Source organism: Sebastes umbrosus, chromosome 6 (genome assembly GCF_015220745.1).
Source record: "Sebastes umbrosus isolate fSebUmb1 chromosome 6, fSebUmb1.pri, whole genome shotgun sequence".
NCBI lineage: Eukaryota > Metazoa > Chordata > Actinopteri > Perciformes > Sebastidae > Sebastes > Sebastes umbrosus.
In genome coordinates, this window is record NC_051274.1 from 16,757,047 (window position 1) to 16,774,842 (window position 17,796).

General features: G+C 41.9%; 3 protein-coding genes across 12 annotated transcripts in view; 1 reads left to right on the forward strand and 2 right to left on the reverse strand.

Moving 5' to 3' along the window:
* Window positions 1-628: 628 nt before the first annotated feature.
* LOC119489868 (haloacid dehalogenase-like hydrolase domain-containing 5) lies at window positions 629-7,740 on the forward strand. The gene is made up of 8 exons (XM_037772817.1): window positions 629-903; window positions 2,913-3,116; window positions 3,225-3,337; window positions 3,441-3,534; window positions 3,638-3,671; window positions 3,772-3,946; window positions 4,932-5,120; window positions 6,501-7,740. Exons 1-8 carry the CDS (start codon window positions 784-786, stop codon window positions 6,901-6,903), a joined length of 1,332 nt encoding a protein of 443 aa, XP_037628745.1. The 5' UTR covers window positions 629-783; the 3' UTR covers window positions 6,904-7,740.
* Window positions 7,741-8,750: 1,010 nt separating this feature from the next.
* On the reverse strand, window positions 8,751-10,710 carry gp9 (glycoprotein IX (platelet)). Its single transcript, XM_037773071.1, has 2 exons — window positions 10,378-10,710; window positions 8,751-9,601 (listed from the first exon to the last, which is right to left on the reverse strand). The coding sequence occupies exon 2, from the start codon at window positions 9,598-9,600 to the stop codon at window positions 8,866-8,868; it is 735 nt and encodes a 244-aa protein (XP_037628999.1). The 5' UTR covers window position 9,601; window positions 10,378-10,710; the 3' UTR covers window positions 8,751-8,865.
* Window positions 10,711-11,179: 469 nt separating this feature from the next.
* The window catches only part of LOC119489521 (IQ motif and SEC7 domain-containing protein 1-like), a 102,274-nt gene continuing 95,657 nt past the window's right edge, over window positions 11,180-17,796 (reverse strand). For 4 of the 10 annotated variants that reach the window (XM_037772045.1, XM_037772048.1, XM_037772049.1 and 1 more), the window contains 2 exons: window positions 15,359-15,369; window positions 13,597-14,420 (listed from right to left, as the gene is read on the reverse strand). In XM_037772045.1, coding sequence (XP_037627973.1) covers window positions 14,026-14,420; window positions 15,359-15,369 — 406 coding nt within the window. In that variant the 3' untranslated portion in view covers window positions 13,597-14,025. Of the gene's footprint in view, window positions 13,080-13,596; window positions 15,289-15,358; window positions 15,370-16,584; window positions 16,636-17,796 lie in introns of those variants that run through there. The other 6 variants (XM_037772053.1, XM_037772054.1, XM_037772046.1 and 3 more) reach the window with 4 other exon arrangements.

Sequence of the window (17,796 nt, forward strand, 5' to 3'; positions counted from 1 at the left end):
GTCTTTTAAGCCTAACATACCGCTTACTTCACTCCTGAGCCAATAATTTGTGCATTCAAAGTAGCTTAAATGTAACCTGATCTGCAGCTTAGCGGTACAAAAACTATTTAGTCCTCTTTGTATTTGTGCGGTCTGTCCTTATGTTACTATACCTTGGCAATGCATCTGAAGCATTCAAGCAATTCAACCGCAAATCAGATTTCCCAGCCAAAATCCTTCCTAGTTTTTCTGCAGCAAATGTAGTTACCCTGAGGACAGACTGCTGCCACACGTGACTATGCATGTGTCCTCATGGTACAATCGGGGATGAAATGGAGAAACGTTATGCTCTCATGTTGTGCCTCACACTATAAATAAAACCAAGCATGAATTATAGATTCATAAAGCTCAACACTGGTGATCAGAAACGATGTAAAACCTGGTGGATCAATGCGATCTCGTGTGTGTTTCTGCATCCATGTGCGTCAAAAGGAGCACAAAAGCTCCACCTCGGAGTCTAAAATGGCAGCGGGGGCTTGGTGTTTGGTGCAGATGCAGCTCTTTCACGTCTCCTTCCGGCAGAGATGCAGCAGGAGACCCCTCCTCCTCCTCCTCCTCCTCTTCCTCCTCCTCATATGTCGTCATCCCGGTCTCGCCCAGTCAAATTGCAGGCGAGAAAAACAAGCCGATCAGCCTCTTTGGAGCCAGCGCGGCCGGACCGAGCCGGCTCTCTCTTCTCCATTCATGCCGGTTTCGTTTTAATTTACATATTTTTTTAATCTCTTTTTTTTAAAACAAAGGGAGATGAAGGGACTCCTGCAGTTTTACCGGGGCCTGTGCACCCTGAGTAACCGTCAAGCCAGACGCAAAGCTTGGATTGTCGGTTCTCGGTGCGGCTTTTGCGGAACTCAGTCTAATAGCAAGGTACGGTGGTGGTGTTTGGAGCTGCTGCTGCTGCTGCTGCTGCTGCTGCCTCAGGCTCAGATTGCAAATTGTTGACAAGTAGTTGTTTCTGATTTTTTTTTTTTGTTTGTTTTAATGTAATCAGAGAGCCACGTTGCATACATACATGTGTTGCATGCAACTTTTGTACAGATGTGTCAGACGCGCTGGCTGGCTAAGGATGAAACAAACAGCAGCAGATGTAGCCTGCTGTGGTTTCCCTCATGAGAAAAACAACCGCGGACACATTGTGTTCCTGCTTGTTTTTGCAGGCCCCAGTAGCCTACACATTGACAATAATAACCTTTTTACATATCTGTTTGGATAGCTTTAAGACTATTTGTGCTAACACTGTAACCAAATACCCCTATATAGGCTTTATATACTGCTTTATATACTATATATAATGTAACCAAATACCCCTATATAGGCTTTATATACTGCTTTATATACTATATATAATGTAACCAAATACCACTATATAGGCTTTATATACTGCTTTATATACTATATATAATGTAACCAAATACACCTATATAGACTTTATATACTGCTTTATATACTATATATAGGCTCTATATAATGTAACCAAATACCCCTATATAGGCTTTATATACTGCTTTATATACTATATATAATGTAACCAAATACCACTATATAGGCTTTATATACTGCTTTATATACTATATATAGGCTCTATATAATGTAACCAAATACCCCTATATAGGCTTTATATACTATATATAGGCTCTATATAATGTAACCAAATTCCCCTATATAGGCTTTATATACTGCTTTATATACTATATATAATGTAACCAAATACCCCTATATAGGCTTTATATACTATATATAGGCTCTATATAATGTAACCAAATACCCCTATATAGGCTTTATTATACTGCTTTATATACTCTATATAGGCTCTATATAATGTAACCAAATACCCCTATATAGGCTTTTTTTATACTGCTTTATATACTATATATAGGCTCTATATAATGTAACCAAATACCCCTATATAGGCTTTATATACTGCTTTATATACTATATATAGGCTCCATATAATGTAACCAAATACCCCTATATAGGCTTTATATACTGGTGTGTCAACCTCATGCTGTGGATTTTCTGTCGATGCCCCAAAATAATAAAGGGCCCATATGTCATCCCTAATATGTTATTAGAAATACACTATGATGTGTGGAAAGTCATTTAAAGTCATTTAAAGCTTCAGTAGGCAGAAAGTTTTGGGGCATAATTTGGCAAAAAAATCCATAATAACCTTTCATAATTGTAAAAGCATATTGTAATTCTGAGAGATAACTAGACTTGGCACCTCCTCTTGGCTCTGTTTTCAGGCTTTAAAGAATCTAGCTGGTAATGGGGAGACTTTGACCAATCACAGGCCATTTCAGAGAGAGAGCGTTCCTATTGAGCGTTCCTATTGGCTGTGCTCCGGCTGGTGGGCGCTGCTTGGTGTTTCCTCAACTGATCTCAACATGGCTGCCGGGTTACAAACCTTCTCATTTTACAGTTAAAAACAGTACACAATAAGATGTTTCTGAAAACATTTGAGATGAGAAATAGGCATTACAGTAACAGAATATTGATTAATATTTGATAAGCGCTGTCTAGTTTGATCGCTTGATCGGAGTTTGAGAGTGATTGACAGCTGTTCTTAGACAGCAGGCTCCAGCTCAGCTCTGATTGGTTGTTTTCCTCCGGTCTGTGAAATCTGTACTACTGTCAGGATATAGTGACCGTTTTATAAAAAATACTTTTTTGAATCATATTTGATCCATTTCTACCCTTTGCTGCTTTAAAAATGGCATTTTATGTGGAAATGATTTTGTGCAGTGTTACAAATTTTACTGTTTGCTCATCATTCATTATCACCCGTTATTCCACCCCAAATTAAATCATGACAACAACAACAATCTTGCCAGCGATTTGTCTGATTAACCTGTTTTTGTCCTCCTATTCTGCAGCCACAGCCAAGCTTTGGGCTGTTGTTTGACATTGATGGCGTGCTTGTCCGGGGAAGGATGCCAATCCCCGCTGCAAAAAAGGCGTTCGAGAAGTTGCTCGACTCTCAGGGACAATTTGTGGTGCCAGTTGTTTTTGTCACAAATGCAGGGAATTGCCTCCGACAAACAAAAGCGGACCAACTCTCTCACATCCTGGGAGTACCCGTGAGTTAAGAGAAACTGCTATAGAGGCTTCATGACTGTTTTGTTATACGTTGAATGTCCCCTGTCAGCTCTGCTATTAACCTCTCCTGACATTTCATCTATTTCCAGATCACACAAGATCAAGTCATCATGTCCCATAGTCCCCTGAGGATGTTTAAGAAGTTTCATGACAAGTGTGTGCTGGTGTCAGGACAGGGACCCGTCCTGGAAATCGCTAAAAAGTATCCTGGAATCTTGCTTTATTCTTATGTTTTCTGTTTGCGATCCATTTGAATTAAGTTAGAATAATACTCACTTCATTTGTCCTTAACGCTGTGTCTTTAGCGTGGGCTTTAAGAACGTCATCAGTGTTGATATGCTGAGGGAATCCTTCCCACTGCTGGACATGGTGGATCACAATAGGAGACCCAAACTGCCGGTGAGGTCATGAAATCTGGGGCAGAAATTGGATGTCCATTATAGATAACGTTTCTTTAGTCATATACAACAGCACATGTTTAGTATCTCTTCTTTCATTACAGTCCAGTCCTGTTGGCAACCTTCCTAAGGTTGAAGGTGAGAACTTGAACCTCTTATCAGCTGTCAGTATTTGTCCGATTTTTTATTTTAATGATACAACAGATATTTTATATGCATTTTTTAATCCCACATACAGCCGTGGTTCTGTTCGGGGAGCCGATTCGATGGGAGACCAACCTGCAGCTGATAAATGACATTTTGTTGACCAACGGAAACCTCAGCAGTGTTCACCAAACCCAGAAGATGCCTCACCTCCCCCTGCTGGCCTGCAACATGGACCTCATGTGGATGGCTGAGGCACATTCTCCACGGTAACCAGTGAAGTCACAGAATATTTAAAAGAAGGATTTCATTTATTACAATTAACATTAAACCTGCAGTTGACAGAATATTTTTGGCATCATTGGGCAAAAATATCCATAATAACCTTTCAGCATATTGTGATTCAAGTGATCTGAGAGAAAACTAGACTTCTGCTCCTCCTCATGGCTCTGTTTACAGGTTAAAGAAATCTAATCCTGTGACGTGAGACTTTGACCAATAACAGGTCATTTCTGAGAGATAGAGAGCGTTCCTATTGGCTGTTCATTCAACAGAGGCAGCTGTCAATCATTCGCAGACTGATCAAATGGTCAAACTAGGCAGCGCTGGTCAAATATGAATCAATAGTCTGTTACTGTAATGCCTATTTCTCGCCTCAAATGTTTTCATAAACATCTTGTAGTGTACTGTTTAGCTGTAACATGAGAAGGTTTGCTGGTGGGCGGTGCTTGGTTTTTTTCCTCAACTGATCTCAACATGGCTGCCGGGTCTCAAACTTTCTCATTTTACCGCTAAACAGTACACTACAAAATGTTTCTGAAAACATTTAAGGTGAGAAATATGGCATTACAGTAACAGACTATTGATTCATATTTGATCAGCACTGCCTAGTTTGACCGTTTGATCGGAGTTTGCGAGTGATTGACAGCTGCCCAGAGACGGCAAGGCTCCAGCTCGGCTGTGATTGGTTATTTTCGTCCGGTCTGTGAAATCTTGCAGATGCCATTAGGAGCACCGGAGGACACCAGAGGACACAGAGGCACCTGATTTGGTTCACATTACCTGTCTCATGCACTTCTGTCAGGATATAGTGACTGTTTTATAAAAAATAACTTTTTAAAATCAGATTTGCTCCATTTATACCTACTGTTGCTTTAATTGCTAATGAGCATTAACAACTGAAGCACTTTGAAGTCTTTGAAGCTGCCAAATGTAAATAATAAATATATCTCTTTGTCTTCCATTTTGGCTCAGGTTTGGCCATGGGACGTTTCTTGTATGCCTAGAGAGCATTTATAAGAAGATAACAGGCAAAGACCTGAAGTACGAGGCGCTCATGGGGAAACCCAGCGAGCTGACTTACCACTTTGCAGAGTACCTCATCAGAAGCCAGGCCATGGAGAGGCAATGGAAACTTCCTGTCACTTCCCTTTACGCTATAGGGTGAGACACCAAGGCTTTTCTCTGTAATGCAAATGTAGTTACTAGAATATGGTATAAACTAAGGAGGCGATGACCTGAATTCATTTTTGACACAGCCCTTTTAACATCAGCACTTTCGACGCTTTCGATGTCCTAGCTGGGTAGACACATGTGTAACTGATAAAAAAGAATTATAGCCTGTTTAGTGTGTCACAGCCATCCCATAATTATTGCTATTAATCACACCTGTGTTTACCCTGCAATGACCCTGCAATGGCATGTCACAATGGCTGCTGTGAAAAGGGTGTGTGCACATGTAAGTAATGACTAGATGCAGAAAGCAGGAACGAGTACTGCATACCAGCATTTAGTTAACCTCGCCTGACTTTTAGTTACCGGTTATTGAAAGCGCGTGTGCTCGCATTTTAACCTTTCAAGTTTACTAAACTGAAAGTTGCTGATGCTCAATAATCTGGTGAGAAACATCATATGAAAACACAGAACTCCTCTCTTTCAACTGCCTGCAAGCGTGTGATTAGTGAACATACCTTCAATTTCAGAACTTGCAAGTTTCACTTCAACTTTTTTGTCGCGGTTGTTGCTGCTGTCTTGCTACAGTAATTGCTTTATGGAGCCTTTTTCACAGCAGACATTTCCTCTTGTTGGAAAAGCAAAGGTGTTACTAACAACACTGACGGCGGCTCTGTCGGTAGACCTTCAAATGAAATGACAACATGGGAAGTCGTGTACACAATATGCTTGGCATTCAGGTGGTTAAGTCGTGAAGAACACCGCTGCTAAGCAACGGCAATATCAACGTTACTGTCGGCGTCTAGAAGCCACAGAGGCTAACAATTTAGCAAGCTAGCAAGCGTGTAACATAATGCAGTAAATGCAAAGGCATAATGACAGAAGACAAAGATTTGGTCGTTGGGAATATCAACATTTTCCTCAGACCGATTATAACATTAGGAAGAATTACAATACACGACTAAAATTACAATATATTAACTTATTATGTACCGAAAAATGAACTGCCAAGGCCTCCGCCATTTCTGACAACGTCAACAAACACGTCACAACTCGTGAACTCTTTCCACTTGTGAGCTTGTGAATACCACATTGGGAGGGGGGGTGTTCATATGGACTCTTCTCGTGAACACGGTAAACACGGTAAAAACGGTAAACACGACCCCATTTGAAGGCACCAAGTGAGCCAGCATGCACCATACCAGGAACCTGAAATAAAAGCAGCGTCAGCCATCGTTAATTTCATTATTTACATCTGGGCTTTTCTTTTGTGACAAGTCAAAATGTCTTCTGTGAAAAACACATTCTTGCACGTTTCAGTATCTAGGCTACTGCCTGAGGCAATGAATAATCTCCCTTCTGCACTCTCAGGGATAACCTTATGACTGACATCTACGGAGCCAATCTATACAACCGTTACCTGGAGGAGAGAGTCGCTAGAAAGAACCCCAAAGCCGTTGCTAAGATGGTCTCCGCCACGGGTTCCACCACTGCGGTGCCCCAGGAGGAGGAGAGCGACAATCTGTGGGAGAGCGAGCTGGCGCTGCCCTCTGCCACTTCCTGTAAGTCTCTCCTCGTCTGCACAGGGGTCTACAACCCCAACGTTGAGGTGCCGTCCGATGCGAGTCACTGCATCAAAGAGACCGTGTTCCACGGGCACCGGGACTTCAGGTTCGACCCGGCGCTGGTGGAGCCGGACCACATTGTGCAGGACGTGGCGGAAGCTGTCGACCGCATCTTTGAGCAGGAGAAGTTTGTGCCTCAGAAGAGTTGAGCCGACAGTGGTACTATAGAGGCGGGGGGAGGTGGAGCATTAAACTGGCTACACCACTTAATGTATACACCTGTAGGAGCCGAACACTGTGGACATTGTTTCACCACCCGGCAGGGCTTTGACAAAAATATGTGTCATCTTCTAAACTTTCAACATCGAGACAAACTTTAGAGAATCATGTAACTGTTACTGTCAACCGCTCTTTTCTATTGTTTTTGTGATCGTCTTTAATTACCTGTTTTGAGACATTTAAGGAACTGCCTTATTTGACCCTACTAAGTATTTTTTTAGATGATAGTAACGTTTTAGATAATTACAAATCCTGAAATCATCATATATTTATTACAAGAATTTACCAGTGTTTTTAAGAAGCATATTCAGATAACGGTTGCCCTTTATTCTCAAGGTGACTTTTTATTATTGCATTTTGTTTACTCATTTATCCTGGAGAATCTATGCATGAATATGAGAGTAATACTTGTACTGTAAAAACAACAGTGTGATGTGCAGTAGGCCTGTCGTCCTCTAATTGTACTGTCTGTCTGCATTCTGTCTAGTTGTGAGAGCCTTGACCAGTATTTGCACAGACCAGAGACTTTCATCTTTGTTAAATGTTACCATATCTTCCTGCCATAACCTGTTTATTGTAATGTAGGAATTTCCTTTTTATGCTTTAATATTTTAATTCCAGAAGGAAAAGATATCTAGACATTTATTTAGATACAAGTAAAATTCCAAACAAAAAAAACGTTTACTGCTCCATACTTGATCATTTGTAGTGTTTCGCTCGTTGTGAATACTTCAACGTAAGAAAATACAAGGAATACTTACACGTTTTGCAAACTGTCTGTGTTTTATTTCCTATCAAATATGATCTATCAGAAATGGCCAAGATATTGGTCACTCTAATAGAGCCCTTTTCTATTAGTAAACATGACGACGTATTTTGTGGGTGGAGCATAGGTGGTGGCAGAATAATTCTCTGAACACGTTAGTTAACACTGGCTAGCCAGACATGTTGGCTGAAGACAATACAAGTTTCTCTGAATGTGTACAGTCACTTAGGGACACAAGTGTTACTGAAGAAAGCAATGGGAGTTGGCGCAGATTGGCCAATGACTCAAACCAAAAGTGCATAGTAAAGATAAACTGGTTGTGCTACAGTACACTACAAGATGTTTCTGAAAACATTTGAGGTGAGAAATAAGCATTACAGTAACAGAATAGTGATTCATATTTGATCAGCGCTGCCTAGTTTGATCGGAGTTCAGTGATTGACAGCTGCTGTAGAGACTCCTCGGCTCTGATTGGTTGTTTTCCTTCAGCCGACGTGAAATCTTGCAGATGCCATTAAGAGCACCGGAGGACACAGAGGAACATGATTTGTTTTCTCAGATTATCTTTCTCATGCACTACTGTCAGGATATAGTGACCGTTTTATAAAAATAACTTTTTATCATATTTGCTCAAAGTTACCAACTGCAGCTTTAACCATCCATCCATTATCTGTAATCGCTTATCCCATTTGGGGTCACGGGGGGGAGAACATGCAAACTCCACACAGAAGTGATTCTCTCTCCACCCAAGCTGGATTCGAACCTGCGACCCTCTTGCTGTGCTGACCACTGCACCACCGTGCAGCCCAGCTTTAACCTAAAATCTTAAAATATATCACGTTATGACTTGCAGCGTATTAGCCACTTTTCATTTGGATTATTTATCATGCATTTATCTGGTGCATTTCCTGCCTACATGAGTAAAATTTCCTAGAATAACATTAGGTTGCAGTGCAAGAAAAAAATGTCAGTTACCCAGAAGAAGTCTCATGAGACATGGCTAGAGCAGTTTAGCGTTAAAAACAACTTTATTGAAAAAAAAAAAAAAGAAATCCTTTGCCTTGTTATTGCCCTCAACTTTATTTGCCACTTGGAGTGTTTTTGTAATTCCGCTGTAGTAGGTCCCTCAGGTAGCCTTTATCTTTATATTGTGCTTCTTGTGCAACACATCCAGTACTTGTGGCAGTAGCTCCATGTTGAGAAGTGGATTTTCTGTCCAAGTGAGAGAATCGGCGCCGACCTCTGACTGTGCGGTGTGCAGCCTCCTCCTGTGTTTGGGCCTCAGTGAGCGCAAAGAGTCGGCGTTGAATCCTGAATGTCTCTCATGTATGTACAGAGTGAAGGTGGACATTTTGGCTAGTCTCAAGCTCCACAGAAGCAGAACAATGAGGCAGCAGAGCATCACTCCCATCATAGTGTTATAGTAAGTCCCACCGGTGCAGCCTGCCGGGGTACAGGAAGAAAAGTAGTCATCACTGAGTTCAGCGACGGCTCTCTGAGCCACGGAGCTGGGACTGACACAGGTGGGCTCCTTGGAGACGACGCCCCTGTTCCTCAGCAACCAGTTCCTCAGGTACTGGATCCTACAGTCACAGTGGAAAGGGTTCCCAGAGAGTGAGACCTTTTTCAGACCGACCAGTCTGTCGAAGAGGCCTGGAGACACTGAGGTGAGCTGGTTGTCCTGCACATGGAGCTCTGTGGTGTCTGGGGGAAGATGAGGCAGGTCCACCAGGTTTAAAGAGCTGCAGTTGACCTGCAGACCAGCAGGCAGGAGGGCTGAACACAGGCAGGCTTGACCGGTAGTGTGTGCGCTTAACGTGGCCCAGACGAGGACGGCAGCTAAACTTAAACCAGAGAGCATCCTGCAGGATGAGGAAAAGGTTATTTTGCACTGTAATGCATAATAATGGGAACAGAGGGGGTGCTTACAGTGCAGCAAGTTGTTACTGTATATTGGAGAAAAACAAACAGTGTCCATAAAGCTGTGTATTGGGACAAGATTAACATTAAGCAACAAACAAAAACTGTTCATCTTCAGAATTTGATTTGTTAAAGGTCCCATATTGTAAAAAGTATGATTTTCATGTCTTTTATATTATAAAGCAGGATTAAGTGCTTTATAAATACCGTGAAAGTATTGAAGCGCTCAATATACAGAGAAATACACACAGCCCGTATTCAGAAATTGTGCGTTTGAAACAAGCCGTTAGGATTTCTGTCCATTTGTGATGTCACAAATATACAATATTTAGACCATTACACGGTTTTAAACGTAAACATTCTAAATGTGTCCCAGTTTATACCTGGTTGCAGTGTATGTTAATGACATCAGCTGACAGGAAGTAAACATGGACCCAAACTGTTGCCAGGCAACGCAATTCTGTTGCAATTCCGTTGAAATGCACTAAAACGGAGCATTTCAGACAGAGGATAAATACAAGTATATTCAGGCAGACAGTATGAGGAAAATAAAGTTTTTTTTAACATTACAGCATGTAAACATGTTCTAGTAGAAACATAAAATACAAGTATGAACCTGAAAATGAGCACGATATGGGACCTTTAATGCCAAAAGTGAATACATCTATGAGGTGAAATATATTAAATATCACTGAGATATAGCATGTAAAATACAAACCTTTTAGAGTCAAACCCACATGGAAGTTACTTCTTGTGGTGCCAGTCATCCTTAAAAATGTAATTACATGTTCACTGTTCGAGTCCAATGTTGCATTTGAGCTTTAAGAGCGTTTCAAAAGTTCTCCTGAACTGAAAGTATCCCTGTTTTGCTACTGCAGAATAATCGCACACCCGCCGGTGTGGGCCGGCGCAACGTCAGTGTGAGGAACACACTGACGGTTATGGTGCATTTGACATGAAGGAAATCCATCTGCTTTAAGGAGATAAGAGTTTATCTATTAAAAACAGAGGCGGGGGCTACCCAAAGCTCTCCTACTCAGTGTTTATTACTGACATCCACTGCAGTACTGAGGGCACATACTGCAAAATACAGCTGGGATCATGTGCAGCTTCATGTGAATTTAATTTGATATTTTTGAGAACCAGATACTGAATGAGCTTGAAGAGCAAATGTTTCTTAATGGGAACTCTGAGCTGCAAAGCAGAAATGGACATACATCCAAGATAATTTACAAAAAGTGGGTTAAAGCTGAGAGGTAAGACAATCACTTCCACTGGCTGACCCTGTGAGGAACTAACCGTGTAGCAGGTACATTTTCCACCTGTAGATGGTGTAATGGTACAGATTTTCCTTTTCATTTTATAGCATTTTAATGCATGCCCTCTAGTGGAAATGCTGCAACACTAAGTAATGGAAAGTGAGCCTGGAAGTGGAAGATATGGGAGCCTAAAGATAGGGCACAAATGTGAAATGCATTATACAAACGGAGGGAATAAAGTTGAATAAAACAACACATGCATACCATAAGTCATATATTTGTTTATTTTGCGTTCTCAACATTGTCACAGTTGAAGTTTTACAATAACTGGGGTCTTACTGACTCACTACTCACTGTACAAACAGAATGCACATAGAAATGAGGCCATTCTTGTCTTTTTACTCTTTTTAAAATGTGTCTCACGCCAGACTGAACAGCTTGCAGCAGGATGTGTGTGTGTTTTGTCTGTGTGTGTGTATGAAAAGAGAGCTGGATGTAAATGGCAGCGAACTTTCTAACAGTCTGTTTCTGATTTCTACAGCAAATGTCCGTTCACAACAGCTGGAGGCAGAGACAATCGATAAATTCATATACCACCCCTCTAATCCATCTATGAGGTGATGTATATACTGTACATCCTGGTGTTAACTGCAGATATCAGAGTAGAGTACTGATCATATACACATTATGTACAGCTGCTTTAACCCCCCCACCCCCGTCTTGGTCCCTTTACAGCTTCTTAAAGTCAAACCATCCTTCCAAGCAGTTCATCCGTTAGCACACCACAGTCCCGTATTTACACGATGAAAGCCCTCAGCAACAGAAGTGCAGTGTTTGTAATTTACACAATGGCTTTGTTGATGTAATGCATGCTGAGCTTCGATAACTACCAGCCTAAAATGGAGCAACAAGAACACGTCAACCAAATCAATCAAAAACCAAAAGTCAAAATGTATAGGCCGATGTTGTTTTTCCCCCCATCAGCTCACAGTGAAAAGGACACATGATGATCCATGCAGTGCATCGTTGGGGTACTTTCTCACAAACAATGACTGTAGACATCTGAAGCACTACAACACACACCAAAAATAAACAGATTCCTCGGTTTTACATCATCCCAAGATTTCAGATTTATAGCAAAACAATATGAAATCAATGGAAAGACACATTCAATTAATGTCCCATGATATGTCTGTCCTCTGAACTTTCCTTCACATGAGGAGAAATGTGTGAAAATAAGCCTGACTTATGGCAATGGTTTTTCTTTGTGAATGTTAAAATACATTTACAACCTGAATATCGGGACAAACAGTCACTAATTTACACACTAGAATAGACTCTTATTTGTAAGATGTAGAAAGTTATTCTTTACATAGACCCAGTTCCTTTGTTCAGTTTGCATTTTGTATATTATAACTGCATTTCCTGAAAGAAATGAAAGTGTTCTTTCATATGTGCTTATCCAGCAAAATATTTCTGTTCAGCCCAAAGAGAAGCATTATTCCTTTTTATTAAAATATATACACACATTCCTCTTTCCACTGTGAACTGTGTAAGTAAGTATTTATATATATTCTTAAATGAAAAAAGTTGTATTTTTTTTTCACCTGAAGCTCGTCCTGGACAACAAGATAACAGACTTCCACTCTCAGTGCAAGTCTGCGTTTTTCTGAACATGATTGCACTTAAACTTGCTATGGTAACACTGATTTGTTATACAATGTGCAGAGGATAGCCTCACATTAATAACATTACATGCAAAAATCACTCACTAAGACATTCCACTGAACTCCAAGTCTGTGCCTCTCATAAGACCGCGAGGACAGCCGCACATTAATTTACTGAGAAAGACTCTGACTGGGGTCCAAAACAAATATAAATAAATAATGACGCAACATGGAAAGAAGAAAAAAAAAAAAAAAACCCACAAATTGGAGGGACGCTTTGCTTGTTGTTAATGTACAACATCAGTACAAAGATATTGCACATATGATAGAAAAAAATACTTCACTATGTAAGAACTGATTTTAGTCACTCGCCAAAACCGTGTTGGTGAATAAAAGAAATATACTAAACAAGGCAAAAGAAGATTTCAAAAGTGTTTTTGATTTTTAAGAGTCAAGAGAGCAGCTGTCGCATATCTTAAAGGCAACAACACGTCCTGTGGGTTCATCTGTAACATTTGAACTGAGCCTCCTAGTGTATTTAAAGGGGAACTACGCCCATTTTCAAAATGTTATTTCTATGGTCTAAGACAGTCCAAAAGATATTAGTAAACATGAATAACTCTCTCCCAAATCCCCAAACCAGAGTGCTAAAACTCAAATTTGTGATGTCATAGGGTATGAAGTGTGGAACCGCTCCATAGACGATGAATGGGACAGATGTTCTAGATGACACTGAGAGCACCCAGGGGAATGTTCTGAGTATATGGGAACATTTTCTGTTTCACAACTGAGAACACGACAATAGAATAAAACCTCATTTGGGTATAAAAAAGAAAACAAAAAAAAAATCAGCCTCCCATTCAGCGTCTATGGAGCAGCTCCACACTTTATACACTATGACATTCACATCACAAGTTTGAGGCTTACTTCTTTGGTTTCTGGCTTTGAGAGAGTAGCTCATGTTCACACATATTGATTGAACTTTCCTAGGCCATGGAAATAACAAATTGGAATTTTTAATTTAGGTGATGTTCCCCTTTAAAATGTCTTTTCACACTTAGTCTTCAGTACTTTTTTTTTTTTTTTTTTTACAGTTTAAGCAGTAAACTGAGATTAAAACAACCAACCAGCCCAGTTTATCATTCATAAGAGTTGAAGTCTGCTTTGAGGCTTCAGCCTTTTGAGGCCCGCGTATGCAACAGCTGCCATCCAGAAGCTTCTGATCCACTTGAAAGGCAAAAAATTTCCATTATATATTATTATAGGCCGGACTGAATGGGAGTTCACTCCTTTCAGATCTTCATCCTGTTACCACAGAGTCAGTATAATACTGATAAAAATTCAATTTTGCTGATAATAATAATAATTGTAAGTATAATCTTACAAATTACTTTACGCACAATATACTGTACATGAAGTCTTGACTAAATAGATTATGCATTAATAATTGGCACATTTATTTATGAGAGCTAGGAGACAACACATATAGCTGTCATCTACAGTAAATACAGCACTAGAACTACGATGACGGAGACTCAGTTGTTTACCTGTCCTTTGATTTTCAGTTAGTGTGAAATGATTATATCGAGGTTCTCCACTACAAATGAGCTCTACGGGAGGGCGACGACAAATTGCATTCATATGATGGTTAGGGATCTGCGAAACCAAAGAGTTCTGAAAAGGCTGTGCACAAGTAAATGATGCCATCATTGTGACGGAGGAAACAGTCAGCCATGTTCTCGTCTCCTGTCGTCTCTCCCTCCTGATTATGTGAAGGTAAGACAGGCTTATTGGAGGGATGAAGCAGTGGGGAGCGGCTTGGTGAGAGAACACGTTTTCTCTGCAGCCGTCACGGCCGGGCGGCGTTGTGTGTGTGGAAAACATAGAGCATCTTCCTGTACAGAATCCCCCCCCCCCCCCTTGCAAAAACCCTGATGGGGCCCAGGCCCATGGTCAGGCAAACTAGTAAAGGCCCCTGGTGGAACATTTGAGTCCAATTTCCATCCTGCATATTAGTTGGACCTGGAGGTGAAAAAGGTGACTGCGTGTGACTGGTTCCCATCACAGCAGCAGTAAAACACAGTGGACAGGCCATAGAGTTACGCTGTCAGTCCCTTTGGTGTAAGCAATTGTCCCTCCTTCGTTAAGTCCCCTCCTCTCTGCGTTATAGGAGCATCACACTACGGTGCTGATGCCACTGTGTTTAGGTTTGGGTCCACCAGGTGCCGAACCCGCTTGCTGACTGTGGTGGTGAGGGGCGTGCTGGGAGTGCGAGGCGTGATGGGAATGCTGGCTGTAATGGCTGTGCTGTGAATGGGGGTGTTGCTGCGAGGTGTAGCCCGGGTGCTGGTGGTACTGCGTGTGGGGAGGCGGGTGGTAGTGGTGGTGGTGGTTGTAAGGCGGGGGGTTCTGAGGGACTTGGCAGTACTGGGAGTGGTGACCGTGGAGCTGCACCGTGTGCGCTACCTGTGCTGTGTGGTGCAGGTTGGTCGGGTGGATCTTGTGGGATATGAGAGTGGGCTGACCGGGCGCGGGGAAAGGGGTGTGGCTCTGGGAGGACGGTTTGCCTCGCTTGCTGCCAAAGAGCGACCCAAGGATGGAAGTCGACGCCGAGTTAGGGATGGAGGGTTGGCCGCGGGGGGGTGCGCCCTCACGTGGCGTGGTGGCTCTCCGGCGCGTGTGTGGACTGCTAATGATGGACCCCTGCAGGCAGGAAAAAAAGGTAACAGCATGCCCGTCAGACACCGTGCAAGCGCTACTGCACAAACAGCTACTGAACTACAGCTACAAGGCGCCGGCAGGATGAATTCAAAGTTTTTCTCATTTCAGATAGCAAAATGTTACAGGGCATGCAAATGAGAAACTAAAAATGTTGTCATGGTGGGCAGCAGCAACGCTAGGAATATTTCAGCTTCAAGATGAAGGGAGCCTATTATCAAAGGAGCTAACTGGCTGAAACAGCAAAATCTGTAACAAGAGTAATTACATTAACACCATTTAGGAGCATAAATCAACAAATGACATCAACAGGGGTAAAAAAGACAACATTTCATCTTCATTGCAGTCAGTGTGCCAAACCCTCTAAGAGTCACACATGCAACTTGTTATAATAGTTTCCACATGCAGAGGATGTGACAGGCAAATTCAGCATCCACACACATTAGCATTCAACTACAAGTCAGAAGGCAGGAGGAACTAAGCTCTTGTGTGCAGACTTCACAACATCCTGGACACTTTTTCCTCCCATTTCTGGGTCCAACACTGCTAACACTATCCATGTATGGATTAGGATTCTCCTAAAATAAAAGCTTGTCCTTTTGGCACATGCTTTGTCTAAGACTGGAGAAAGACCACATGACGCCTTTAAAAGCAGAATGAAATTTTCAGGGTCCCAGACTTCAACCCAACACATGAATTCATGGACACGTGAAATGAGGGAGGGATGAATGAATGAAATCCACATCTTTATGAGTCCGTGTAACAGTAGAGCTCTGACTATGAAGGCTACGTTCCTCCCTGAACCTTACAGCATTTAAGAGAAGTTGTGGATAAGGGGGAAAAAGAAAGACGGGCTGCAGATGTACAGTTTCCTAGTGCCTCACGGAGCTACCACCCTGCCACAGAGAAGAAGAAGAACCAAATGAAAACCGCTTGGATGTGATTGAATGAAAGACAGAGACAGGCGATAAGGGGAGGGATTAGTAGAATCATGCTTGTTTGAAGATAAGGTGTATATTGGTCATATAACATGACCAAAACAGGAGATCTCTGGCTTCCAAAAAAAGGGGGGGGCAGGATCAGAGGCAGGCAACCCATGCATGCACACTACCTGAGGCAAGCAGGTCATAAGGCATCCCAGGAAGAAAAAATAAATGATCCAAACAAATGGACTGAGTCTATGAAGCAAAGAAGGTGTAAGACCAAAAAATAAATGGTGTGTTTTCACAGTGCACATCATCACATAGAGAGTAGCTTGGATACCAGCTGCTTCCAACTTACTTCCATATTGCTGTCTAGTGATCCTGCACTGCTGCGACGCCCCCCGCTTGCCTGCCCGAGACATGCAATACCACAGATTAGAGATCGACAGCACTCCTGGATCGACTACAGACCGTTTAGGCCGCCCACCAGTCCCGAATGGGGGGCAGTGCAGTGGATTGTGACTGTGAGTAAGGTCCAAATATGGGCGGGGAAGGGGAGAGCGCGTTCAGGCCTGGGAGGGGTGGTGGGTGACAGGTGGTACTGTGGCTAACTGTGGAGTCACATCTTCACGCAGCCTGGAAACTATATTGAAATTTCAGTGATTTAAGTTTTAAAACGCACTTCGAACTGCTGAAAAGTTTGAATGCATTTCTAATGGACGTCTTTTATAGACCAAGGAAATGTCCACAGGGAAGTTTTACTAAAAGGTTGCAGGCTATTTTGAAAAACTTTGAACAAGGTTGATGCCAAAACCAAATTTTCCCAGATTTTTTTTAACTTGATAAAATATGACAACTTGTTTGTTAATGTTGTCACAAGATGTAGATTTTCAAAAGGGGTTGGCGAAAAGCCAGTCTCAGTGACAGTCACGAAGGAGGAGACACATCAAAAGCAATACAGTGGTTGTTGCAACATGGGATGTACAGGCATATACAGGTCCGAGGGCGAACAGAGCACTTTTTGCCGTTGTTAGGCACACTCAGCCAATGATACATGACCAATAATCACACATAAACAGGAAGATACCTGATGTGTATGGAGATAACACAGTAAATACACATGAAATGGGAGTATGGCAGGAAAGGAAAAGAAAACACTTAACAAAAATGACCCCACTAACATGCCACGTCCTGCACCGAAGAGCACAGGAGACAGGAGGGACGTCTACAGACTTCTCCACTGACTGACCTATCAGTTCCCATTGAGGTATAAGAACAAAGCGTATCTTGTTACCAACAGTGAGGCAGACCCCTAACTGGATTTCATTTTGTTATCAAGTTAATCACCCGATAACTTCACATAGCTGTTATCTGTAATGAATGAAATGTACTCTTGCTTCAGAGACAGAGCGGCTGCGCTAAACACCGATATTCATGGATGTGAAATGACTGTTAAGACTGGAAGTAAAAATCTTGATCTGCTTCAGAATGGTTACACATCAGCACTGATTTGTTTGGTTCACAAATATACGTGAGAGGAAATGGCAAATGATGTTTGAATCAAACATAA

Coding starts and splice junctions, on each gene's coding strand:
- LOC119489868 (XM_037772817.1), top strand. CDS start 784: ATGAAGGGACTCCTGCAGTTTTACCGGGGCCTGTGCACCCTGAGTAAC. Junction 3,672..3,771: donor CAACCTTCCTAAGGTTGAAG/GTGAGAACTTGA, acceptor TCCCACATACAG/CCGTGGTTCTGTTCGGGGAG. Junction 5,121..6,500: donor ACTTCCCTTTACGCTATAGG/GTGAGACACCAA, acceptor CTGCACTCTCAG/GGATAACCTTATGACTGACA.
- gp9 (XM_037773071.1), bottom strand. CDS start 9,600: ATGCTCTCTGGTTTAAGTTTAGCTGCCGTCCTCGTCTGGGCCACGTTA.